The sequence below is a fragment of the Sus scrofa genome, chromosome 6 (genome assembly GCF_000003025.6).
Source record: "Sus scrofa isolate TJ Tabasco breed Duroc chromosome 6, Sscrofa11.1, whole genome shotgun sequence".
In the NCBI taxonomy this organism is placed as follows: Eukaryota; Metazoa; Chordata; class Mammalia; order Artiodactyla; family Suidae; genus Sus; species Sus scrofa.
In genome coordinates this window covers 57240490-57267047 of record NC_010448.4, presented here as the reverse complement: position 1 = coordinate 57267047, position 26558 = coordinate 57240490, and the positions used below count along the sequence as shown (strand labels likewise).

Genomic DNA, 26558 nt, shown 5'->3' with positions numbered 1-26558 from the left:
ATGTGGCCATCGAGTTCTCTCGGGAGGAGTGGGCCTGCCTGGACCCTGCTCAGAGGGCCTTGTACAGGGACGTGATGCTGGAGACCTACTGGAACCTGCTCTCTGTGAGTGAGATTAACTTCCTTCCAAAAGTTCAGATCTGCTGTCTTTTCATGATTGCTGTTTGCCTCTTGGGATCATCTGCCTCATTTAGTCATTCAAAGCCATGGTGACTCAGGCATGAAAAGCTTCATGATGTAGCATCAGGAGTTTCAGAATGGCCTTTCTTCACATGGTCTGCCCACTTTTTTGGAGGGAGGGCAGAGCTTGCCCACACCATATGGAAGTTCCCAGGCCAGGGATCGAACCCATGCCAAAGCAGTGACCCAAGCCACTGCAGTGATAATGCTGGATCCTTAACCTGCTAGGCTGGCAAGGAACTCCCTTTTTAAAATATTTTCTGGGGTGTTCCCGTTGTGGCTCAGTGGTAATGAACCCACCTAGTATCCATGAGGACACAGGTTCTTCTTTTTTTTTTTTTTTTGGTCTTTTTACAGCTGCACCTGAGGCATATGGAGGTTCCCAGGCTAGGGGTCAAATTGGAGCTACAGCCACCAGCCAGCATCACAGCCACAGCAATGCTGTATCCGAGCCGCATCTGCGAGCTACATCACAGCTTAACCCACTGAGTGAGACCTGGGATCGAACCCTGGTACTCATGGATACTAGTCAGGTTCATCACCACTGAGCCAATGACAGGAACTCTGAGGACAGTGAGCTGTGGTGCAGGTCGCAGGTGCAACTGGGATCTCACGTTGCTGTGGCTATGGTGTAGGCTTGCAGCTACAGCTCTGATTCAGCCTCTAGCTTGGGAACTCCCGTATGCTGCAAGTGTGGCCCTAAAAAGCAAAATAAATAAAATAAAATCTCTTTAGTTTCTGTCCCATCCTCTTAGTATAATTCCCATAGTTAAAAATGGAATCCCGGAGTTCCCACTGTGGCTCAGTGATAATGAACCCAACTAGTATCCATGAGGATGCGAGTTCCATCTCTGGCCTTGCTCAGATCCGACAGAGCTGTGAGCTGTGGTGTAGGCCACAGGTACAGCTTGGATCCCATGTGGCTGTGGTGTAGGCCCCCTCGCTGGGAACTTCCATATGCCTTGGGTGCGGCCCTAAAACGCAGAAAAAATAAATTAAAAAATATATATATCCAAATTGAAGCGAGCTCCCTGATGGCCTGGTGGTTAGGAATCGGCACTTTCACCATTGCTGTCTGGGTTTGATCCCTGGTCTGGGGACTGAGATCCCACATCAAGCCACTGCACGCTATAGCCAAAAAAAAAAAAAAAAAAAACGGGAAGAGTAGTACGTTACTTGCTAAACAGCCAATTCTTTTTTTTTCCCCCCATTTCTTAAAGTTTCATTGAAGCATAGTTGATTTACACTGCTGCGATAATTTCCAATATACAACAGAGTGAGTCAGGTACGCGTCGTGCTTTTCTTTACCCGCAGTCTTTTAGTTGCCTCGTGCGGTTTCACTCTCACGTGTATGCCGTCGAGCTGTGCCGCCCCGTGGTGATTACTGATGATCCCTTGTGGTCCTCTCAGGCCCCTTCTCCATCCTGCTGCTTCTTTCGTGGTCTCTTTTGCTTGCATATTTAAATTGTTCTCCTGCGCTTCTGAGGCACCCCTTCCCCTGTCCCTGCACCTTCCTCACTACTCACATAGGAAAAGTCACCCCCTTTCACCAACTGAACAAGTTTCACGGGACCTGCCCTAAATCATCACGCACAGAAGCCATGTCCAGGAAGGATGCCTGCATAACCTCACGAGTCATATGGCTCACTTCCTCTTGCATCTCCCTGGAATTTGTCTCTCCAAATGCCAGGTATTTGTGTATTTACGTTGTGGTTTTTTTTTTAATCTTTTTACGGCCGCAGCCACGGCACATGGAGGTTCCCAGGCTAGGGGTCGCATCAGAGGTACAGCTGCCGGCCTCCACCACAGCCACATGGGATCCGAGCTGCATCTGTGACCTACACCACAGCTCACGTGAAGTCCAGATCCTTAACCCACTGAGTGAGGCCAGGGATCGAACCTGCATCCTCATGGATACTGGTCGAGCTTGTTACCGCTGAGCCATATCGGGAACTCCTGTCTATTTACTGTTAATTGGTATGTTCTTTGCAGTCATGGTGGAAAAGCACTTTTTTTGAGAGCTCATGTAAGTTCTTCCAATTTGAATGTTTTGTCAGTCTGTTTGAAACTAGGCTATCCTAAACTTAATTTGAATTATGTGTAATCTCTTTTTTTCAGTAAAGAATCCAATTCCACTTATAAAGTTTCATAACCCTGTCTGGTAGAAGTATTACGTTCAGTGAATTCAATGTTAAACATTTATTCATGCCTCTTATTTATTTGTTTGTTTTTTCTTCTCATCATTTTTTGGGGCTGCACCTGTGGCATATGGAAGTTCCCCGGGGTAGGGGTTGAATCGGGGCTGCAGCTGCTGACCTACGCCACAGTCACAGCCACGCCGGATCCAACTGCATCTGTGACCTACACCATAGCTCATGGCAACCTCAGATACCTACCCTGCTGGGCAAGGCCAAGGATCGAACCCACATCCTCATGTATACTAGTTGGGTTTGTTACCACTGAGCCACAACGGGAACTCAATTTTTTTTTTTTTTTTTTTTTTTTTTTTGCCTTTTAGGGCCAAACCTGTGGCACATGGAAGTTCCCTGGCTAGGAGGTCAGGTTGGAGCTACAGCAATGTGGGAACCGAGCCACACTGGCATACATCAGCAATGCCAGGTCTGAGTCTCATCTGCAACCTACACCCCAGTTCACAGCAATGCCAGATCCTTAAGCCACTGAGCAAGGCCAGGAAAGGAGCCCGCATCCTTGTGGATACACTAGTTGGGCTCATTACTGCAAAGCCACAACAGGAACTTCCTGGAATAACTTTAATATCAGATTAAATGCTACACAGACCACCACTATCAGTGAGGATTACATTAAACTATATTAACAGCGGTCAGGGTTTAGGGTGGTGTTTAGGGCCTGTCGTTTATCTCCACAAACGCAGTTCATTTCTCAGGAATGATTCCTCCTGCCTCTGTGACTTTTTCCACTGGTTTAGTTTCTCCCCTAGAGGAGTCCCTGTTGGAGATGTGAGCATCTCTTCCTTCTCCCCTCACAGTCTCTTTTGACTTAGCAAAATAGTCATCCGACGCCTTCTTCCTGCCAGGATCGTAGGCTAGGTAAGACTGATGGCTGGGAGGGGGTCTCGCCTCTGAGATGTGTTTGTGACTCTAACACACCATCTCCTAGAACTGCAGCGTCAGTTCAACTGTAGTATAATGGTAGCTCACACTGGATGAGCTTAGAATGTTTCTGAAAAACTTTGTTCCTCATTGCCATTTTCAGCAAACATTTCAAAGTTCCTCATGAACCAGAGTGTGGTAGAGCTTCCTGTTCCATGACCCCTGAAGGCAGAACAAATAATTGTAAAATTTATATAGGACCACAGAAGACTCAGAAATGCCAAAGCAATGCTGAGGAAGGAGTAAGAAGCTACAAGCATAACCTTTCCAGGTGTCAGAGAGTCGTACAAAGCTACAGAAATCAAAACAGCATTATGGGAGTTCCTGCCGAGGCTTTGGTGGTTGACGAACCCGACTGGTATCCATGAGGATGCAGGTTCGATCCCTGGCCTTGCTCAGTGGGTTGGGGATCCAGCGTTGCCGTGAGCTGTGGTGTGGGTCGCAGCTACAGCTCAGATCCTGAGTTGCTGTGGCTGTGGTGTAGGCTGGCAGCTGCAGCTCTGATTCAGATTGGACCTCTAGCCTGGGAGCTTCCATGTGCCACTGGTGCGGCCCTGGGGGGAAAAAAAAAGACAAAAAATAAAACAATTAAAGAAAACAGCATTATATTGGCACAGAAAGAGAAAGACAGTTCACTGGAACAGAATCGAAAGCCCAGAGGCAAACCCACACACCTATGTTCAATTGACAAAGGAGGAAAGACTACAAAATGGAGAAAAGACAGGTGTTGCAAAACCTGAACAGCTGTATGTAAATCAGGGAAGTTAGAACACTCCCTCATACCACACGCAAAAATAAACTCCAAATGGATTAAAGTCTTAACTATAAGGCAGGACACCACAAATCTCCTAGAAGAGAACACAGGCAAAACATTCTCTAACATAAATTATAGCAGTATTTTCTCTGAACAGTCTCCTAAGGCAAAAAATAAATAAAAGCAAAAACGAGGAGTTCCTCGTGTGGAGACGTAGAAATCAAGCTGACTAGTATCCATGAGGATGCACATTCGAACCCTGGCCTTACCCAGTGTGGGTCGGGGATCCAGCATTGCCGTGAGCTGTGGTGTAGGTCGCAGAAGCGTCTCGGATCTCACATCGCGTGGCTGTGGTGTAGGCCAGCAGCTGCAGCTATGATTTGACCTCTAGCCTGGGAACTTCCCTGTGTCACAGGTGTGGCCCTAAAAAGCAGAATAAATAAACAAATAAAATTTAAAAATAAATAAAAATAAATAAAAAATGGGACCTGATCAACCCTATAAGCTTTTGCACAGCAAATGAAACTATAAAGAAAATAAAAAGGGGGAGTTCCCGTCGTGGTTAACGAATTCAACTAGGAAACATTAAGTTGTGGGTTCGATCCCTGGCCTTGGTCAGTGGGTTAAGGATCCGGCGTTGCTGTGAGCTGTGGTGGAGGTCGCAGACATGGCTCGGATCTCGAGTTGCTGTGGCTCTGGTGTAGGCCGGCAGGTCCAGCTCCAGTTGGACCCCTAACCTGGGAACCTCCGCCTGCCCTGGCTGCAGCCCTAAAAAAGACCAAAAAAAGGGCAACCTTTGGACTGGGAGAAAATATCTGCAAACGATGCGACTGCAAAGGGCTTAATCTCCCAAACATATAAACGTTTCATACGACTTGATATAAAAAAAGCAAGCAGCCTGGTCAACACATGGGCAGAGCACCTAAACAGACGTAACTGCAGAGAAGACACACAGATGGCCTATAGGCACGTGAAAAGATGCTCAACATCACCAGTTACTAGGGAAACGAAAATGAAAACCCCAACGAGGTATCACCTCACCTCTCTCACAGTGACCATCATCAAAACGTCCACAAGTAGTCAGTGCTGGAAAGGGTGTGGAGAAAAGGGCATCCTTCTGTGCTCTTGGAAGGAATGCAGCCATTACGGAAAAGAGAACGGAGGTTACTTAAACTAACAACAGGGAGTGCCCTTGTGGGCCAGCACTGAGGACCCAGCCTTGTCAGTGCACTGGCTGGAGGTGATGCTGTGGCGCGGGACACAGCAACAGAGGTACCCTATGTTCCAGCAGCCCCACTCCTGGGCATATATCTGGAAGAGACAAAAACCCTAATTCAGGAGCATACATGAGGGAGTTCTTGCTGTGGACCCGTGGGTAAAGAATCCCGACTGCAGTGGCTCAGGTCACTGCTGAGGCACAGGTTTGATCCTGGCCTGGTGATGCAGTGGGTTAAAGGGTCCCACACTGCTGCAGCTGCGGTACAGGTCTTAGCTGTGGTTCAGCTTCAGTCCCTGGCCTGGGTACTTACAAATGCTGGAGGTGTGGTCATAAAATTTAAAAAAGAAAGAAGGAAAGAAAGAAAGATGGAGTTTCCATCATGGCGCAGTGGAAATGAATCCAACTAGGAACCATGAGGATGTAGGTTCGATCCCTGGCCTTGATCAGTGGGTTAAGGATCCGGCATTGCTGTGAGCTGTGGTGTAGGTCGAAGGCGAGGCTCAGATCTGGTGTTGCTGTGCCTGTGGTGTAGGCTGGCAGCTGTAGCTCCCATTAGACCCCTAGCCTGGGAACCTCCCTATGCCATGGGTGCGGCCCTAAGAAGACAAAAGACAAAAAAAGAAAAAAGATACATGTGCCCCAGTGTTTATAGTGGCACTATTTACAACATCCAAGAAATAGAAGCAACCTTAGTGTCCCCTAACAGATGTGATACACACACACACACACACACAAAGCTTACTCAGCCATAAGAAAAACAATAATGCCTTCTGCAGCAACATGGGTGGATTTAGAGATTACTACGTGAAGTGAGTCAGACAAAGACAAATACCATATAATATCACTTATATGTGGAATCTAAAAAACAATACAGGGAGTTCCCGTCATGGCTCAGAGGAAACGAATCTGACTAGCATCCATGAGCATGCAGGTTCCATCCCTGGCCTCGCTCAGTGGGTCAGGGATCCGGTGTTGCTGTGAGCTGTGGTGTAGGTCACAGATGTGGCTCAGATCTGGCATTGCTGTGGCTGTGGTGTAGGCGAGTGGCTACAGCTCCTATTAGACCCCCGGCCTGGGAATCTCCATATGCCGTGAGTGCAGCCCTAAAAAGCAAAAAATAAAATAAAATAAAAAAATAAATGGATAAACATCAAACAGCTACTGTATAGCACAGGGAACTATATTCCCTATCTTCTAATAACCTACAAAGGAAAATAATATAAAACATACATACATATATAACTGAAACTCTTCACAGTATACCTGAAATTAACCCAATAATGTAAATCAAGTATTCTTTAATCTATGACAGGAAAAGTATTTCCTTGAACATACAGGATATATTCAATTGCAGGTAAACATATAAAATGTTATTTTAAAGTTATGTGGAGTTCCCGTCATGGCGCAGTGGTTGACGAATCCGACTAGGAACCATGAGGTTGCGGGTTCGGTCCCTGCCCTTGCTCAGTGGGTTAGGGATCCGGCGTTGCCGTGAGCTGTGGTGTAGGTTGCAGATGCGGCTCGGATCCCGCATTGCTGTGGCTCTGGCGTAGGCAGGTGGCTACAGCTCCGATTAGACCCCTAGCCTGGGAACCTCCATGTGCCGCGGGAGCGGCCCAAGAAATAGCAAAAAGACAAAAAAAAAATAAAATAAAATAAAGTTATGTGATTCTAGGAGTTCCTCTTGTGGCTCAGCGTGTTAGGAACCGGACAAGGTGTCAGTGAGGATGCACTGGCCTCCCTCAGTGGGTTAAGGATCTTGCATTGTCACAAGCTTTGGCTCAGATCCGGCGTTGCCATGGCGGTGGCACAGGCCTCAGCAGCTCCAATTCCACACCTAACCCAACTTCCATATGCTGCAGGTGCAGCCATAAAAAGAAAAAAATACTTTAAGCTCTTCTCCAGAAGAAACTGGCACAACATTGTAAATCAGCTATACTTTAATTTTAAAAAGCTGTGCTGTTCTGAAAACAAGAAATAATTCTTTCTTCCATTATCGTTTTCCATTTTTTCTTTTTAATTCATTGTTCAGAAGAAAATATTTTTGTCTTAAAATCAAAATTATATTAAAAATACTATATAAGTATCCATATTACAATCTTCATTCTCAAGCATTTACTTTTCTTCAATAAGATGCCTTTCCTAAGTATTTTAAAAAAATTATGCAGTTAGATAAAAATTTTTTTTTTGCTTTTTTATTGTGTCTGTATGCAATGTTGGACACTAAACTTACTGCAGTAATCATTTCAATACATAGAAGTCAGAACATTATGCTGTAAACCTTAAACTCATACAGTGATATGCGTCAGAGACGCTGAAATATAACTCGGGGAAAATGTGATCTTAAGAGGTAAATAAAACCCTTTAGAAAAAAACCCACTGCAATCCACAGCAATTTTTTAAAATGCACTGCTATTTTTTTTTGGCCATGCCCACAGCGTGCCTACGCTCCCCACCAGGGATTGAACCCATGCCACAGCCACAACCAGAGCCACAGCAGGAACAATGAGATATCCTTAACTTGCTGTGCCACCAGGAAACTGCCCCCCCCCTTTATTGCTATTTTTAAAGCGATGTTTAATAACAAAGTATCAGATGGCTTCATTCTCCTGCGTCAGACCCCAGGTTTTGTTCTTGAGTCTCTGGCACTGAGAGCTTGTTGCGTTTGCCCCCCACCCCATGGCTGAATGAGGCGGGGAAAGGAAAAGCTGTTTTGTACGGTTTCAGCATGAAATAACCCGTTCTACCCAGGGAGGGTTTCATATTTCTCATTCTACTTTGTGATACAGAGAAAATTCCAGCTCTTGTTTCCGTAGCAGGCTTATATTAATTCTAATTGCAGAAAATGTTCCCACAGCCAGGCACTGCCCCAGAGCAGCCACCTGGACCAACGTTCCCAACCGCTGAATTGCTTGAGCCGCAGAAGCAGGACGTGTGAGCAAACTGCTGGCAAAATAGCCTTTTTTTTTTTTTTTTTTTTATGGCCTCACCCGCGGCAGATGGAAGTTCCCAGCCAGGGACTGAATCCAAGCCACAGCTGCGACCTATGCCACAGCTGCGGCAACCCACTGCGTCACAGCAGGAACTCCCAAAATAGCTTTTTAATTCAAACCGGTTTGAACTTGTTTAGGAGGAAACGTCTTAGATTCCATGACATCAGTGGTCCACACAAGTAGAAGTTTTTTACCTTAAAAGCAGCCGTGGCAGGAGTTGTGCGGCGGCGCCGCCGAGGCAAGGATCCCGGCTGGCTCTGCCGCAGCGCGGGACCCGGGCCAGGCGCAGTGGGCCCGGGAGTCGCTGTTCTCCGAGGCTGCCTGGGCTGCCCGCCAGGCGCAGCGGGGGGAAGGCTCCCACGGCCGCAGCTGTGGTGTAGGTCGCAGCTGCGGCTCTTATTCGCCCTGCCCCCGAGCGGGAATTTCCATATGCCGCAGGTGCGGCGGGGAAAAAAAAGAAAGAAAGAAAGAAAAACAAACAAAAGCAGTTTCAAAGTCCGCAGAAGCGCGCTCCCCGGCCAGCGCCGGGGCCCCTCGCCCCCGCGCACATCTGGTCTCCCTCCTCCCCCGCCACCCCCGCCCCGGACCCTCCGGCCCGCAGCGCTCAGCGCAGGCCCCGCCCGGAAGCCCCGCCCCTGGCGCTCGGCAGGCGCCTTTTTTCCGGAAGCGGAAGCAGGAGCGGGAGCAGCCGCGGACAGCAGGGAGTGAAGGGAAGGTCCGGCTGGACGGGGTAAGTTTCTCCTTTCTTGTGTAAATGTGTGTTCGCGGTGCGCCTTCCTCCCTCCTCAGGGTGTGGGAGTGACTTCAGGCCTAAGATCCCAGCGCCCGGGCCCCCGCCCCTAGTAGATCCAGATGTTGCCGTTCCTGGTCGGGTTATCTTTTCTTTGGTGTGTGCACTCGCTCTGAGGCTGGTCCCTGCCCTTGGCTTTTCTGCCTTCGGTCCACGTAGAGGCTGTCTTTCTTTCGCTGGGTTCTTTTTCATAAAACCCCGCACTACCTCTGCGGGTCCCCCCCCCCCCGCGCCGGGGTAAACCCCTCTTTCAAGAGGTGGGTTCGGAGCCCCCCCCCGCACCCCCAGACTTTCTGCCCCGCCCCTGGAGGGCAGCTCCAGCCGCCCGGCTCCCGGAGAGTCCGCGTCCTCGCCCTGGTCCTGGGATTCGGGAACCCGCCCTCTCCTGAGACACCCTCCGTCCAGCCCCTCTGTCCTCGCGGCTCCTCAGGCCGGTCCTTCTGTCCCGCAGGCCTCCCCTGCGGAGTCAACCCTTCCCCGCACCCCGCGAAAGGGGAGGTGACCTGGGCCACCGTGTGACGCCCAGTGTTCTACGGTCCCAAATTCCACCCCGCTGGAAAATGTGTTTTTCCAGTAGGCGGGCATTTTATTCAGTCACCATCTCGGTAAATACGTGGGCGATGCGGATCAGGAGAAGCAGAGACAGAAAGCGACTGAGACAAAAATAGAAAACTGAAAAGGAGGAAAGAATGAGGGAAAACCAATGGGGACTTAGAGGATGGGTGAGGGACTTGTAAAGAGGCAGTAAAATGGAATAGATTTAGCTTTGAAAGTCGCAGGTGAATAAAATAGAGAAGTGAGTAAAAAAGCCAGATCTGCAGGAATTGGAAAGCAACTCTTAAAGGGCTAGGGTTTCTTTTAACGGCCTTGAGTGGCAAGAACAAGAAATAAGAAACTTGTCTGAATCCCTCCTGGGACAGTGGGCAGCAGAGGCCTGTCTCTCCCATATGGTGAGGTCTTCCCTGTGTGTGTGTGTGTGTGTGTGTGTGTGTGTGTGCGCGTGTGCACGCAAAAGGGGTAGGTTGATTCTAAGCTTTAAACTGTATCTTTTCAACTTTCAAGATCATCCTCTAAAGACTCACGTGGTCTGAGGAAGAAGCCAGGAAGAGGAGGAAGGCTAAAGACAAGGAGTCAGGAATGGCTTTCTTTCAGGTAAAGTCACATTTTCATTTCATTCTCAGTCTTTCCTTCTTGAAATACCCTTCTTTAGACTCACTCATCTTGTCTGGCCCTAAAGCATCCTGCCTGACAACTGATGTTCACATTCACCTGGCCGGTCCTTCAGGGCCTCTCACCCACTTAGACCTCATCTCCCCTTGACCCAGTGACCTGGAGCTTGTGAAGAGGCCCCCCTGGGCATCATCCTGGGCGGGGCTAGTGGGCAGCAAGGATTGTTTAGGGCTCCAGCTGGATGCACAGTCTGCTCCCTGTCAACCAGGATCAAGAAGCTGCACATGGAAGTCAGGTATTAATATGCACAATACCTGGTAAACGCTAGAAATTAGGTTAATTAGGGGAAATTTGTTCTGACTTTACCTAAAGCAATCGAAGGTAAGTGATTGACTTTAAATATTAATGATGGGAATGGAATCAAAAGTTCAGCAGTTCCCATTGAGGCTCAGTGGTTCACGAATCCGACTAGGAACCACGAGGTTGTGGGTTCGATCCCTGGCCTCGCTCAGTGGGTTAAGGATCCGACTTTGTCATGAGCTGTGGTGTAAGTCACAGACGTGGCTCAGATCCCGAGTTGCTGTGGCTCTGGCGTAGGCCGGCAGCTACAGCTCAGATTAGACCCCTAGCCTGGAAACCTCCATATGCAGCAGGAGCGGCCCCAGAAAAAGGCAAAAAGACAAAAGAAAAAGAAAAAAGAAAGTTCAGAAACAGAAGTGGTGGAGGGTCTTTTTTTCTATCCTCAAATATAAATTATGAAGTCAACCTAAATCTCATGACAGTTGGAAAGTCTTTAAATCACTTTCATCATCTCCATTCCTCAGAGGTTACCTTTTCACTTTGTGTGTTGTGTACTTTTTTTTCATCTTTTCTTTTTAAGGCCGCACCTGCAGCATATGGAAATTCCCACGCTAGGGATTGAATCGGATTTGCAGCTGCCCGCCTACACCACAGCCACACAGCAAGACCAGATCCAAGCTGCACCTGTGACTTATGCTGCAGCTTGTGACAGCACCGGGTCACACCCACAGCCTCATGGATCCTAGTCGGGTTCTTAACCTGCTGAGCCATAGCCAGAACACCTGTGTATTGTATACTTTGACACAGAAATTTTTACCATTGCAAGTTTGAGTCCAGCTTCATTCTTTTGCGGGTAGATCTAGTTTCTGAGTACCATTCATTAATTGAGACCGACCTTTGCCCTTTTTGTGGACTTGGTATCTTCATCAGTACAATTTACACACATTCCAAGAATCAGTCCTTCCTTCCTTCCTTTCCTTCTTTCTTCCCTCCCTTCCTCCCTCCCTCCTGCCCTTCTTTCTTCCTTCCTTCCCCCCCTGACTTTTCTTTTTCTGCACAGCGTATGTACACCACAGCACTGACAGCAGCCAGAGCCGTAACAATGCCAGATCCGTAATCCTCTAGCCACCAGGGAGCTCCCTCCAAGAATAATTTCTGATGTTCTAATGTTTTCCTTTGTTTTATGTATCTATGCTTATGCCAATTCCACCTCATCTTGATTACTTTTTTTTTTTTTTTTTAAACCATACCTAAGGCATGTGGAAGTTCCCATCTGGCACTACCAAATCCTTAATCAGCTGTGCACAGGAGAACTTCAACTTTGTAATATGTTTGGAAATCTAAAAATGACTACTCTATTTTCTTTTTCAAGAATATCATGGCTGGGAGTTCCCACTGTGGCTCAGTGGATTAAGAACCCCACCAGTATCCATGCAAATTCAGGTTTGATCCCTGGCCTTGCTCAGTGAGTTAAGGATCTGGCATTGCCACAGGCTGCGGCATAGGGCACAGAATCTGGTGTAGCTGTGGCTTAGGCTGGCAACTGCAGCGCCAGTTCAGTCCCTAGCCCAGGAACTTCCATATGCTGCAGATGTGGCCCTAAAAAGAAAAAAAAAAATAATATTATGGCTGTTTGTGGTCCCTTGAGATTCTTTATGAATTTCAGCATATTTTTTTATTAGTGCAAAAAATTTTTTTGGAAATTTTGGCAGGGCTTCTGTTGAATCTATATCACACATGTGGTAATATGGTGATTTTAAGACTATTAAGTCGTCTTGGAGTTCCTGTTGTGGCTCAGTGGTAATGAACCCACCTAGTATCCATGAGGATGGGGGTTTGATCCCTAGCCCCACTCAGTGGGTTGAGGAACCACGTTGCCATGAACTGTGGTGTAGGCCACAGATATGGCTTGGATCCTGTGTTGCTGTGGCTGTAGCATCTGGTGTGGCTGTGGCTGTGTCTGTGGTGTAGGCCGGTACCTGCAGCTCCGGTTCGACCCCTAGCCTGGGAACTTCCATATGCCACAAGTATGGCCCTAAAAAGCAAAAAAAAAAAAAAAAAAAAAAAACAAAAAAAAAAAAAAACTTCTTCTAATCCACAAAATGCAGGGTGTGCTTAAATTTATTTATACATCTTTAGATTTCTTTTAGCAACATTTTGTAATTGTGTACAAGTCTTTCATCTCCTTGGCTAATTTTTTCCTAAGTATTCTCTTTTCATGCTATAGTAAGTGATTTTTTTCTAACTTTCTTTTGATTTTGTTTACTGTGTATAGAAATTCAGCTGATTTTTGTGTGCTGACTTTTAATGCTGCAACTTTTCTGAAGCTGTTTTTTGAAGTAATAGTTTTCTCAAAGAATCTTTTGGTTTGTGGTTGTAAAACCTTGCCACCTACAAAAAAAAAAAAGATAATTTTAGTTCTTTTTTAATTTGGATAACTTTGATTTCTTTTTCTTGTCTAATAGCTCTGGCTAGTACCCTCTTTACTTTTTTGAACATTAGTGCAGAGTGCATTTTTCTCCTTCTTTGTTGTAAGCATTTGGCAGTGTAGATTTCCCCTTTATTATATCTCTGACTGTATGTTATAAATTTTGGTGTGTTGTTTTTTATTTTCATTCAGATATTTTTAGAATGTAATTGTGATTTCTATCTTGACTGCTTCTTTAAAAATGAGCTGTTTAGGGAGCAGAAACAAATCTGGCTAGTATCTATGAGGACTCAGGTTTGATCCCTGGCCTCACTCAGTGGGTTAAGGATCTGAAATTGCTGTGGCTGTGGTGTAGGCCAGCAGCTACAGCTCTTATTGAACCCTTAGCCTGGGAACCTCCAAATGCCTCAGGTGTGGCCCTAAAAAGACAACAAACAAACAAACAAAATCAAAAAACGGTTTAGGGAGTTCCCGTCGTGGCGCAGTGGTTAACGAATCCGACTAGGAACCATGAGGTTGCGGGTTCGATCCCTGCCCTTGCTCAGTGGGTTAACGATCCGGCGTTGCCGTGAGCTGTGGTGTAGGTTGCAGACACGGCTCGGATCCGCGTTGCTGTGGCTCTGGCGTAGGCCGGTGGCTACAGCTCCGATTGGACCCTTAGCCTGGGAACCTCCATATGCTGCGGGAGCGGCCCAAGAAATAGCAACAATAACAACAACAACAACAAAAAGACAAAAGACAAAAAAAAAACAAAACGGTTTAATTTGCACATTTGAGTAATCTCTGTTTTTATTTGGCTTTTTTTTTTTTTTTTTTTTTTTTTGAGTCACATCCATGGCATATGGAGGTTCCCAGGCTAGGGGTCAAATTAGAGCTGCAGCTGCCAGCCTATGGCACAGCCACAGCAACGTCAGATCTGAGCTGCATCTTTGACCTACACTGCAGCTCACTGCAACTCTGGAGTCTTAACCCATTGAGCAAGGCCAGGGATCAAACCCGAGTCCTCCTGGATATTAGCGGGTTCATTACCACTGAGCCATGATGGGAACTCCTGGCTCTTTATTTTTAGTTTTATTTCATTATGCTCTCATTTTTTTTTCCTTTTTCTTTTTCTTTTTGGCCACACCCGTGGCCAGTGAATGTTCCTGGGCCAGGGATCAAACTCATGCCACAACACTGATCCAAGCTGCTGCGGTGACAATGCTTGCCACCCTACAGGAGAGCTCCTCATTGTGATCTCAGTATTCTTACATTTCTTAAGTTTTGTTTTGTGACCTAACATGTGTTCTGTCATGGAGAAAATTTCACATATGCTTGAAAAGGATGTGTTTTCCACTGTTGTTGAGTGGGGTATCCCACACATGTCTGTGAGATACAGTTGTTCTGTGCTTCCTTGTTCTTTTTATTTCCATCCATTGGTAATACCAAGGAACCGAGTTCTCAGACGAACGTTGTACTGGTGTCTATTTCTATTTTTATTTCTGTCAGTGTTTGCTTTATTTGGGGGGGAAGCTGTAATGTTATATGTAGTTATAGCTCTCGTCTCTTCTTGGTGAGGTAACTTTTATAATTATATCCTTTGTCTCTTGTATCATTTTGTGTCTTCACTTCTGGTGTAATATCCTTTTTTTTTTTTTTTTTTGCTATTTTAGGGCTGCACTCGCAGCATATGGAGGTTCCCAGGCGAGGGGCTGAATCAGAGCTGCAGCTGCCGGCCACAGCCACGCAAATCCAACCTATATACCACAGCTCTCGGCAACGCCAGATCCTTAACCCTCTGAGTGAGGCCAGGGATCGAACCCACATCCTCATGGATCCTAGTCGGGTTCATTAACCACTGAACCACGAAGGGAGCTCTGAGGGTGGAATATCTTCTCCGTCCTTTCACTTTTTGCCTTTCTTTTTCCTTAAAATTGTAAATGTGCACGTTTCCATCTTTCCTACAGGTTTCCTGTCTCTTGCTCTTGTTCTCTCTTCCCTCCGGTTACTCGCTCTCGTGGTCCCTGCTCAGGCACACTGTACTCTGCTGACGTGCAGGAGCCCTGGCCCCCATGCCTCCACTGCAGCCTCAGAGGGAATGCATCCAGTGTTTCCTTCTGATGAGGACATTTTGTGAAATGTTCTTGCTTAATACAGTTTCTTTTTTTCCTTATTCATTTTCGTCATGATTTTTAGTTTTCCAGGTAGTTTCAACCTTTCTGTTGTGATAAATTTTTTTCTTAATATTTGAAATTAATGTGTGATAGTAATAACATTCCTGATTTGTCTGTGTGTGTGTGTATGTGTCTTTTTTGGATCTGAGCCACGTCTGCGACCTACACCACAGCTCATGGCAACGCCGGATCCTTAACCCACTGAGCAAGGCCAGGGATCAAACCTGCAACTTCATGGTTCCTAGTCGGATTTGTTTCCACTGTGCCTCGATGAGAACTCCTATTATTTTGTCTTTTTAGCGTCACACCCTCAGTATATGGAGGTTCCCAGGCTAGGGCTCTAATCGGAGTGAGTGAGGCTAGGGATCGAACCTGCATCCTCATGGATACTAGTCGGATTCGTTTCTGCTGAGCCACAATGGGAGCTCCTCCAATATCCTTTTAATGGTTCAAATAATCAGATTACTAAAGTTATGTACATTCATGTGTGTGCCTTCATCTCTAATGACCTTTTGTACCTCTCCATGTTGTTCACCTTGAACTTCTTTCTGACTTGCTCAGGGGAGCCTGTGTGAATGTACCTTTTTTTTTTTTTGTTCTCCACATCCGCGGCATGTGAAAGTTCCAGGGCCAAAGATTGAACCCTTGGTAGAGCTGCAACCCAAACCTCGGCAGTGACAATGCGAGATCCTGCTAGGCCGCCAGGGCACTCCTGTGTGTGTGTGCATGTGAGAATGTACTTTGAATGCTCTTTCTGCTCCTTAACGTTTTTCTTCCTTAGCTGCAGTTTCAAGAGCCCGGCCCCTTCGTTCATGTCATTGCCGTGTCCTTTCTTAGCTTCCTGACGTGAGCTGAGTTTCTCAGGCTGCCTCTGACAGTTTTCTCCTCCCTAAGATGGGAACAGATGTTTCTTCAGTGAGCTATGATGTGGATAAAAAGTTCAGAAGCATGAGTTCCCAAGTGGCACAGCAGGTTAGGGATCTGGTGGTATCACTGCTGTGGCTCAGGTCACTGCTGGGGCTTGTTTTTTTTATTTGGTTTGTTTTTTTGTTTTTTTAGGGCTGCACTTAGGGCGTATGGGAGTTCCCACTTTTACCCATTAGTCTTTCCTTTTGTGGGGGGGTGCCTCACCTATGGCATATGGAAGTTCAGTGCTGGATCCCCGACCCTCTGAGCAAGGGCGGGAATCGAGCCCACATCCTCATGGATACTAGTCGGATTCATTTCTGCTACGCCATGACAGGAACTCCTGCTGGGGCTTGTGTTTGATACCTGGCCTAGAAACTTCCTCAACCAATGGACATAACCAAAAAAAAAAAGTTCATAACCATAAAGCACTTTGAGTGACGCTTAGAATATACAAGTATTCAAGCACCTTTAGTCATTGCTGTTATTATCGTCAGAATTTAAGATTCTGACTTTTTTTTTTTGTCTTTCTAGGACTGCGCTCAAGGCATATGGAAGTTCCCAGGCTAGGGGTCAAATCAGAGCTGCAGCTGCCAGCCTATGCCACAGGCACAGCAATGCCAGATCCAAGCCGTGTCTGTGACCTGCAACAGCTCACAGCAATGTCAGATTCTTAACCCACTGAGTGAGTCTAGGGGTTGAACCCACGTCCTCATGGATCCTTGTTGGGTTTGTTACCACTGAGCCACAATGGGGACCCCAAGATTCTGACTTTTAAAAGCCCCTGTGGAATTTGTCATCTCTTGAAGACACCACTCATGCTGTAGTTCATTTAGATCTTGAGCACGACTCAGTGTATAGAACGCAATACCTAACACTTTAGTGTAGACAACCCATTGTTGAATTCTTAGCATAGGTTTCATGTATTGTCCACAAAAAAAATGGAAAATGATCATGATTGGAGGACGCCCTAATGTATGTGAAAAGCATAAAAAATAAAACTTAGAGATCCCTGGAGTTCATCTATAGCAAAGCGAGTTAAGGATCCAGTATTGTCACTGCAGTGGCTTGGGTCTCTGCTGTGGCACAGATTCAGTCCCTAACTAGTGAACTTCCGCATGCCTTGGGCACAGCTCAAAAAAAAAAAAAAAAATTAGGAGTTCCTGCCGTGGCTCAGCGGAAACAAATCCAACTAGGAACCATGAGGTTGCGGCTTCGGTCCCTGGCCTCGATCAGTGGGTTAAGCATCCAGCATTGCCATGAGCTGTGGTGCAGGTCACAGACAAGGCTCGGATGCTGTGTTGCTGTGGCTGTGTTGTAGGCCAGCAGCCACAGCTCCTATTTGACCCCTAGCCTGGGAACCTCCGAAAGTGCAGCCCTAAAAAGACCAAAAAAAAAAAAAAAAAAAAAAAAAATTACAGACTTCTAATTTGCTCCAAATACCATTGCATATATCTGTCAGAAAACATACTTCCACTGACCTGATCCTCGTTTTGTGTGCAAAGAACAACTGCTCTCATGGCCACTTGATGATACATATTGTCGTTTTTAGGGACGGTTGACTTTTGAGGATTTGACCATCGAGTTCTCCCAGGAGGAGTGGGACTGCCTGGACCCTGCTCAGAGGGCCTTGTACTGGGACGTGATGCTGGAGACCTTCAGAAACCTGCTCTCCCTGGGTGAGCATCGCTTCCTCCGGAAGTCGGGATCTGCCCTTGGGTATCTTTGCGTTTTCCCTCGTGTGCCTCTTCCAAGCCCCTGTTTTACTCAGCTGATCTGAAATGCCTGTTAACGGAGACATGGAAAGCTTCATGATGGGTGTCAGGAGTTTAAACGAACCTTTTCCTCTGATGATCTGCTCATCTTATGATACCCCCAGGGTTGTTTCAGAGCTTATGTATCTATTCAACTCGGTCCAAATTTTATTTTTTATTTTTTAAATTTTCTTTTTATTTTTTCGCTGTCCCATGGCACATTAGGTCCCTGGGCTGGGGATCAGATTCAAGGCGTGGTCACAACCCATGGCGCAGCCACAGCAGTGCTGGATCTCTTAGCCCGCTGTGCTGGGCTGGGATTGAACCTGCGTCTTGGCGCTGCAGAGATGCTGCTGATCCTCTTGCCCCAGAGTGGCAAGTACTTCTGAACATTTTAACATACCCACTTTCCTGTTTTTTTTATCCATGTGCTTTTTTTTTTTTTTTTTTTTAACGGTGCCCATGGCATGTGGAAAGTCCTGGGCCAGGGATGGAACCCATGCCATAGTTGTGATCTGCACTACAGCTGCAGCAACATAGGATCCTTAACCGATATGCCACTGGGGAACTTCCTTTCTCCCCGTGTGCTCTTTTTTTTTTTTTTTTTTTTTTTTGTCTTTTTGCCTTTTCTAGGGCTGCTCTGCGGTATATGGAGGTTCCCAGGCTAGGGGTCTAATTGGAGCTGTAGCTGCCAGCCAACACCACATCCACAGCAACGCCAGATCCGAGCCGTGTCTGCAACCTACACCACAGCTCACGGCAACGCTGGATCCTTCACCCACTGAGCGAGGCCAGGGATCGAACCTGCAACCTCATGGTTCCTAGTCGGATTTGTTAACCACTGCGCCACGATGGGAACTCCCCCATGTGCTCTTGATTTAGGAGTTCTAGGAGGTTTCTTCACATCACACTATTCCCTGTGTGTGCCAGGGCAGCAATGAGTGAATGTTTGAAATCTTCGCATCTATAATGTCCTCAATCCTTAGCTTAAGAAAGACTTCAGATTCTGGAAAGGCTGCAGCAAATCACATTTTTTTTTCTTTTGCCTTTTTTTTTTTTTTTTTTTTTTTTTTCTTTTTGGCTTTTTTGCCCACCCCGAGGCATGTGGCGTTCCCAGGCCAGGGATCATATAAGAGTTGCATTTGCAACCTCTGCTGCGGAAACGCAGGATCCTTAACCTACTGAACGAGGCCAGGGGTTGAACCCCCATCCCAGGACTCCAGAGACATTGCAGATCCTGTTGCACCATAGTGGGAACTCCATGTTTCTTTCTTTCATTTTATTTTATTTTATTTTATTTTATTTTATTTTATTTTATTTTATTATTTTATTTTATTTTATTTTATTATTTTATTTTATTTTATTTTATTTTATTTTTACCACTGCACCTGTGGCACATGGAAGTCCCCGGGCTAGGGGTCGAATCAGAGCTACAAAGGACTATGCCACAGCCATGGCAGCACAGACTTTATAGTGGGGGGGGGTGCTGGGTTGTGGAGAGTGATGTGAATGCCTTGGGGGGGGTGTATCACATTGAACCCAGGTCAGATCTCAGAAGGTTCTAGGGGAAGCCTTGTTATTGATAGTGTTTTGAAAACTCTCCCCTTATTAGAGAACTCTCTGGGAATATGGAAGTTTTATTTATCATCGTGAGCTGTCAGAGGCAGTTGTGCTTCGTGTAACTTATCCCTCTGTCCTTCATCGTGTAAAAGGTGTTATTTCATCCTCTGGCGGGGCTGCGGCTTCTAAAGATACAGAGGTAGTGTCTTTATCATGATCTACAACACGCTGCCGTCTGGCCCCTGTGAACCCTGTGCTTAACTTTGAGGAGTATGGGGGGGGGCTTGTAAAGGGGGCCTCCTGCCCTGCAACCCTCTCTCAGACTCGATTCCATTGGATGCTCAGCTCTCAGTCCACATAGAGAAGAGCTGAGGCCTCCAGACCCCAATCCCTGAACCTCACCAGGTTCCATCCTCAGCTGATGTTCTCAGGAGACCTCGTCGGAAGATGGACAAACACTGGCTGCTCTCTGAGTCTGTCCGGGCCCTCAGAGCCTGCATGCAGCTGCCTCGAGCCCTGTCTGTGTGTTGACACCCCTGAGACGTTTCTTCTTTTCTGCTTTTGCCACACGCTTCAGAGTAGCAGCCAGGAAGATAGGTGTGTCACTTAGGAAAAGTGACAGTAAACCTGTCCCTAGCAGGTGCATCTTTCAGGCTCTGAATCTGGCAGGTGGGGTGGAAAGCATGGTTCCGTCTGAAGGCCTTACAGTATCTGACTCCCATTTCGTGCCGTTTTTTCCACTCCTGGACTTCTCTGCGTAGTCGTAGAGGGATATGCTCTCAGATTCCATACGCTCCTACGTTCGCATAGCTTGGCCTCGGATATGTGGTTTTGGAAGACAGAGTCCTAGGGTCGGAAGTGTGTTTCCAGTTTCTTTGCTGTGCTAGTCCACCCTCAGTCACCGGTCAACTGCTGATGAAGACTCGGAGGAGTGGGTGTTATGGACTAACAGAAAATTCCGGTGGAGAGCAGTTTCCCTCCTGTGTCGTAGTGTTTTCCTCCTGTGCACTCGGTCACCACTTCAAGCTGTTTGTTGACGAGCGTGGTCAGCGTGTCCTGTGATGTGAAATAGGAAGTATCACCACAGCGTGGCTAAGTCTTCTCCAAGTTTTTTTATGTGGTTTTGAGGAATGTCACAAATGCTTGTTTCAAGGGCGCCATGACTGTTTTCACATGTGCTAAGGACCATCCCCTCTGAGCTTCAGTAGGTGATAAAGGATTTTCTCCCCGGGGGCAGACAGCGTTGTTCACAGCAGTGACAGTGTCAGATCCTTAACCCCTTGGCCACCAGGAAACTCCTGGCATTTTATTTATTTATTTTTTTAGGGCCGCTTCCGTGGCATATGGAACTTCCAGGGCCAAGGATTGAATCTGAGCCACAGTAGTGCCCCATGCTGAAGCTGCAGCAACACAGGATCCTTTAATCCATTGCGCTGGGCTGGGGATCAGACTCAAACCTCTGCAGCAACCTGAGCTACCAACACTACAGTAGGATTCTTAACCCATTGTGCCACCGTTCGAATGCCCTCCTGAAATTTTTTTTTGAACACAGGTCCTCTTTTGAGGCAAAACAGGACCTCTTTTGTGTAGTCATTTGCCTTTTCTTCTTCTCTTCTTTATTGAAGTTTAAATAACTTAGACACGTTATAAATTTAATGTGTACAGTGTGATGATTTGACATACATTTATTTATACTGGAAAACGATTCCCTTGGTGGGTTTTTTTGTTTGTTTGTTTATTTTGTGTTCTTTTCGGTGGGAGTTCCTAGGCCAGGGATCCTAGCCACCGCAGTGACAATGCTGGGTCCCTAACCAGGGAAATCCTTCCGTAGTTTTCTTAACACGTTTATCCACTCACTTAATTACAGTGCTTTTTGTGACATGAGAACATTTAAGTTCTAATGGCTGAACTTGCAGTCAGGTACCACTGTATTGATATATATAATGACATGCTGTGTATTTGATTCCTACAACTCTTGCCACTTATAACTGGAAATGTGTTCTTTAGACCAGTGTATCCCCATTCTACCAACTCCAGCCCCTACTTTTTCTTTCTGTTAGTTTGACTATTTATTTATGTATCTGTTTATTTATTCATTTCTCTTTTTGGTCACCCCTCGGCATATGGAATTAATTCCCTGGCCGGGGATCAGATCTGAGCCACAGTTGTGACCCAGGCCATAGCTGTAGCAATGCCAGATCCTTTAACCTTCTGAGCCATGCTTCTTTTTGGGTACATAGATTTTTAGGAGATATTTAGAAAAATACTTTTTTTTTTTTTTTTTAATCTTTTGGAGCTCCTGCTGTGGTGCAGTGGATTAAGTATCCTGCATTGCCAAAGCTGTAGGTCACGGCTGCTGCTCGGATTCCATCCCTGGTTGGGGAACTTCCATATACTGTGGGTGCAGCAATTGAAAAAGAAGAAAAGAAAAAAAATCTGTTTTATGAAACTCTCAGCTTTCTCTATTCTGTATTCATTTCCCAATTCTAAACTGCTACGCATTGATTTTAGTCATGGATAAGCTAGTTTGGGGGTTATTTATTGTTACAACATAGCTATTTTTTTTAGTATTTTACATGTAAAAACTATTCAGTATATACATACAGTATAATATTTTCTCAGTTATGGGATACCAATATGTTTACTGTTTATTGGTAAGTGCTTCGACCTCATGGTTGAAAAATACCCTTTCTGGAGTTCCTTTGTGGTTCAATGGGTTAAGAATACAGCGTTGTCACTGCAGTGCCTTGTATTACTGCCGTGGCGCGGGTTTGAGCCTTAACCCTGGAACTTCCTCATGCTGTGGATGTGGCCAAGAAAAGAAAAATACAGACTTCCTGTCTTGGCGCATTGGAAAGGAAACCGCCTAGGAACCGTGAGGTTGTGAGTTCAATCCCTGGCCTCGCTAGTGGGTTAAGAATATGGTGATGCTGTGAGCTGTTGTGTAGGTCACAGATGTGGCTCAGATCTGGTGTTGCTGCAGCTCTGGCGTAGGCTGGCAGCAATAGCTCCAGTTGGACCCCTAGCCTGGGAACCTCCATATGCCGCGGGTGCAGCCCTAAAAAGATAAAAAAAAAAATACAATTTCTTTGATAACTAGCAGAAATTTTACCCAGGTGTTTTGGTTATAGGTTGTTTGAAAATACAGTGTCTAAGTAGGATTACCTCGGATCACTTTATCTTTAGTTAAGAATCACCGGGGAGTTCTCATCGTGGCTCAGTGGTTAACGAATCCAACTAGGAACCATGAGGTTGTGGGTTCGATCCCTGGCCTTGCTCAGTGGGTTAAGGATCCAGCATTGTCGTGAGCTGTGGTGTAGGTCGCAGACATGGCTCAGATCCCGTGTTGCTGTGGCTGTGGTGTAGGCCGGCGGCTATAGCTCCAATTAGACCGCTAGCCTGGGAACCTCCATGTGCCATGGGAGCAGCCCTAGAAAAGGCAAAAAAAAAAAAAAAAAAAAAAAAGGATCATTGGGAGTTCTCATCCTGGTTCAGCGGAAACAAATCTGACTAGGATCCGTGAGGATGCAGGTTCGACCCCTGGCCTCCCTCAGTGGGTTTAAGAATCCGGTGTTGTCGAGAGCTGTGGTGTAGGCCAGCGGCTACAGCTCCGATTCAACCCCTAGCCTAGGAACCTCCATATGCCTTGGGTGTGACCCTCAAAAGGCAAAAAAAAAAAAAGGAATCATTGGGGTTCCCTCTGTGGCTCAGTGGTAAGGAACCTCACTAGTATCCATGAGGACACAGCTTCGATCCCTGGCTTTGCTCCATGGGTGAAGGATCTGGTGTTGATGTGAGCTGAGGGGTGGGTCACAGACTCAGCTTGGATCCCATGTGGCTGTGGCTGAGCTATAGGCCAGCATCTGCAGCTCTGATTAGGCCCCTAGCCTGGGAACTTCCACATGCCTCAGATGCGGCCCCGTAAAACAGAAGCAAAAAAACAAGAAGAATCATTGCTTTTGTGTTCCTAAAGATTTTATTATCGTGGTTCACAAGTTTCTTTTCTCTGTTCTGTCTAAGCACTCGTTTGAGTGGACTCCCATGCATGTAGCGTGAAACATTTATGTATGAAATTGTGACGAATGGATCCTTAACGGTTCTTTATATCTTGTAGATATCTCTCATATATATGTGATGAAGATACTGCAACTGAAAGCAAACATTGATAGAGGAGTCGTGTTCCAAACACTGATCCTGGGAAGACAAGAATGGAGTGAAGTCAGACATTTTTACCTCAGAGAGAGCCAGGCAGATGATGACTTTAGGTTTCAGTGGAGAGAGAAGGAACGCAGTTACCACGGAATGCCTCTGGCCGTTAACGAATATCTCACCGAGACGAGAGATGACCCTGATAGAAGTGTCGCGGGAATCAAGTGTGCTGAGAAGAGGCCTGATGAAGGAAATGACAAAGGCATGCCCGCAAACCACAAGGGAAGTCTCTCGGAGGGAAGAGAGCCACAAATGCGAAGGGGTGCAGGACTCAAGCCTGTTGCTAACAGCCTGGCCTTGAGCTTTCCCGATGAACGGCGTGTTTTTAAAAGCGAAGAGAAAATCGATGAATTTAATCAAGCTGCTAAGAGTATCAGCAGTAGTGCCTCATTTTTACCCCTTCAAAGAATTTCTCCTAGTGTCCCAACGAACATGTCTCATACATACGGGAATGATTTTATGCCTCCTCCCTTGCTGACCCAGGACCAGAGCACCCAAAGTGAGAGACCTTACACCTGTCATCAGTGCGGCAAAACCTTTCATCAAGGCTTCAGCCTCACCCACGATCAGAAGATCCACCCAGACGAGAAAAATAATTGTGACGCGTGTTCTGAAATCTTTGATCAAAAGCCAGATCTCTCCATTCATCATAGTAGTCACACTGGCGAGAAACTTTACGACTATACCGAGTGTGGCACCACCCTTAGTCACGGCTCCCACATCCCCGGACACCAGATGATCCACCCAGAAGAGAACTTATATCAATGTGACGTCTATGACAAAGTGTTCAGTCAAAATTCATACCTTGCCGTTCATCAGAGAGTTCATCCTGGAGAGAAACCTTACGAGTGTAGTGAATGCGGCCTGACCTTTCGTCGGAAGTCTTACCTTACAAGACATTGGAGGATTCATACCGGGGAGAAACCTTTTGAATGTAACGAGTGTGGCAAGGCCTTCACTCAAAGAGGTTACCTGGCGAGTCATTATAGAATCCATACCGGGGAGAAACCTTACAAATGCAACGAGTGTGGCAAGGCCTTTAGCCACAGATCAACCCTTATTGGTCATCAGTTGATTCACAGCGGAGAGAAGCATTTCAAATGTTTTGAGTGCGGCAAAACTTTTTATAACGCCTCACACCTCATACAGCATCAGATAATCCATTCGGGAGATAAACCCTTTAAGTGCGATGTTTGTGGGAAATTCTTCCATCAGCTTTCACACCTCTCATTTCACCAGAGAATCCATACCGGCGAGAAACCTTACAAGTGCAATGATTGTGGCAGGGTCTTCAACCGGAAGTCAAACCTCGTGGTCCACGAGAGGATTCACACCGGAGAGAAGCCGTTCAAGTGCAGCGAGTGTGGCAGCACCTTCAGTCGGAAGGCCTCCCTGGTTCATCATCAGTTTGTCCACACTAGATAGACCCCTTCCACGAGTCGACAGCAGGTTGAAAAAAACTCCACTCGCATCTGAACCCTCACTGCACACCCGGGGAAATACCAAGGGGAGACCCTATTTATGCGACGCGTGTATTACGGTCTCTGTTCAAAACCGACCCTTTAACTTCACGGGAGGGGCTTGACGGGGTGAGACCGCGCAGGGGTGACGAGTGTGGAGCAGCCTCCCTTGGTGTCAGCTCATCCCTACAGGATAGAAATTGTAGAAAATGGGATGCATGTCTCAACATGTGTGGGCAAAATTCGTACCTTAAGGGGCGCCAACCTTTCATGTGTATAAAAACCTTGCGAATACGAATTGGCACATCCGTCAGTATACTTTGAGCCTGTCTTCCCATCAGGTTAATCCATGTTGGTGAGAGACTTGAAGCACGGGTTTTAGCAGGTGTCCACATGTTAGGCTTCATTGGAAAGTCACCCTGGGGAGAAATCTTGTAAGTGAACTTCACGTGACCAGGCTTTTAGGCAAGGAATTCATTCTTCAAGGAATGGATTTCGGAGAGCACCTCGCCCAGGCGTGGCTTGAATGCGGAAAAACCTTTACTCCCTGCTCACGTCTCACCAAGCAAGGATGATAATCCTTCTGGACAGAACATTACAGATGTACTGAATGCAGCAAACGTTCGAGTTAGTGCTCAGTCATCACTAGATGTCGGAATATTTATCCTGGAGAGAAACTACACAGATGGAATGTTGTAGCAAGGATTTTACCCAAGAGCACCAGAGGCGAACTTAACTGGAGTGATTGCTTTCAAATGCAGTGAATGGCAAAACCTTCACCATGAGTTCAAGTGCTGTGTGACAGCGGAAGAGAGTCCTTTGAAGAGAAACCAGACACATGTACGAGCCGAGACTTGATCCAGGCCTCACCGAGCCGTGGACGTCTCCGGGTCCATCTGTGAGGGAAGCCACAGGATGGAAGAGGCGTGCTAAGCCTTGTCCCTGCAGATCAAGTCTCTGAGACACAAAGGATTTGTTTTGGCGAGCAGCATTTCAAACGTCATGAACCTCGTAAAAATTTTCAAGTATCTGCGCCTTTGGTGTAATGAGAGAAATTGTACAGGTCAGAACCTATGGAGATTTCCAGAACATGGAAAGAAAATGACGAAGCAGTATGACTTGAGGGTTCACCAGTGAGCTCATGATGGGGAGGAGCCTTACAAAGGGAACGAGTCAGGTAAATGTTTGGAGCAAACCTTGCATCAGTCCACGTCTCTGACACTCCGCACTGGCAATTAAGACGTCCTGAGCTCTCCAAGATTGAGTTATTACATACGGCAGAGTCATTACAAGTTACAGAACATTAGAACTTATCACATAGTGTGTATATGACAGGATGGAGGGTGTGTGTAGGTATGGCCCTTATCTTAACTGGCATCTTTGATTTGTTTCCATTTTGATTTTTTTTTTCAGCCAAAAAGTCCATGTTTTGTTAGATTTACACATTTTTCTTTTCTGAGCTGTCAAACATGTTTTTATTCTTTCAATTTTTATTTCCATTTGTAAATTTCTAGTGTCTATTGCAGTATATTAAAAAGGCCACTTAATTCTT

General features: G+C 46.3%; 2 protein-coding genes and 1 long non-coding RNA gene across 3 annotated transcripts; 1 reads left to right on the top strand and 2 right to left on the bottom strand.

The window, feature by feature from the left end:
- On the bottom strand, nt 2937–4387 carry LOC110261305. Its single transcript, XR_002345359.1, has 2 exons — nt 4334–4387; nt 2937–3472 (listed from the first exon to the last, which is right to left on the bottom strand). It is a non-coding gene; the product is annotated as an uncharacterized LOC110261305 (long non-coding RNA).
- On the bottom strand, nt 4801–9651 carry LOC110261368. The gene is made up of 3 exons (XM_021097569.1): nt 9570–9651; nt 8471–9057; nt 4801–5375 (listed from the first exon to the last, which is right to left on the bottom strand). The coding sequence occupies exons 1-3, from the start codon at nt 9649–9651 to the stop codon at nt 5238–5240; spliced, it is 807 nt and encodes a 268-aa protein (XP_020953228.1). The 3' UTR covers nt 4801–5237.
- LOC100624467 (zinc finger protein 347) lies at nt 8503–26558 on the top strand. Its single transcript, XM_021097261.1, has 4 exons — nt 8503–9006; nt 10129–10218; nt 17576–17702; nt 23452–26558. Exons 2-4 carry the CDS (start codon nt 10204–10206, stop codon nt 24969–24971), a joined length of 1662 nt encoding a protein of 553 aa, XP_020952920.1. The 5' UTR covers nt 8503–9006; nt 10129–10203; the 3' UTR covers nt 24972–26558.

Coding starts and splice junctions, on each gene's coding strand:
- LOC110261368 (XM_021097569.1), bottom strand. CDS start 9,651: ATGCCCGCCTACTGGAAAAACACATTTTCCAGCGGGGTGGAATTTGGG. Junction 9,058..9,569: donor GGCGTCACACGGTGGCCCAG/GTCACCTCCCCT, acceptor CACCCTGAGGAG/GGAGGAAGGCGCACCGCGAA. Junction 5,376..8,470: donor CTGCCACGGCTGCTTTTAAG/GTAAAAAACTTC, acceptor TGTCTCTTCCAG/ATATATGCCCAGGAGTGGGG.
- LOC100624467 (XM_021097261.1), top strand. Junction 17,703..23,451: donor CAGAAACCTGCTCTCCCTGG/GTGAGCATCGCT, acceptor TATATCTTGTAG/ATATCTCTCATATATATGTG.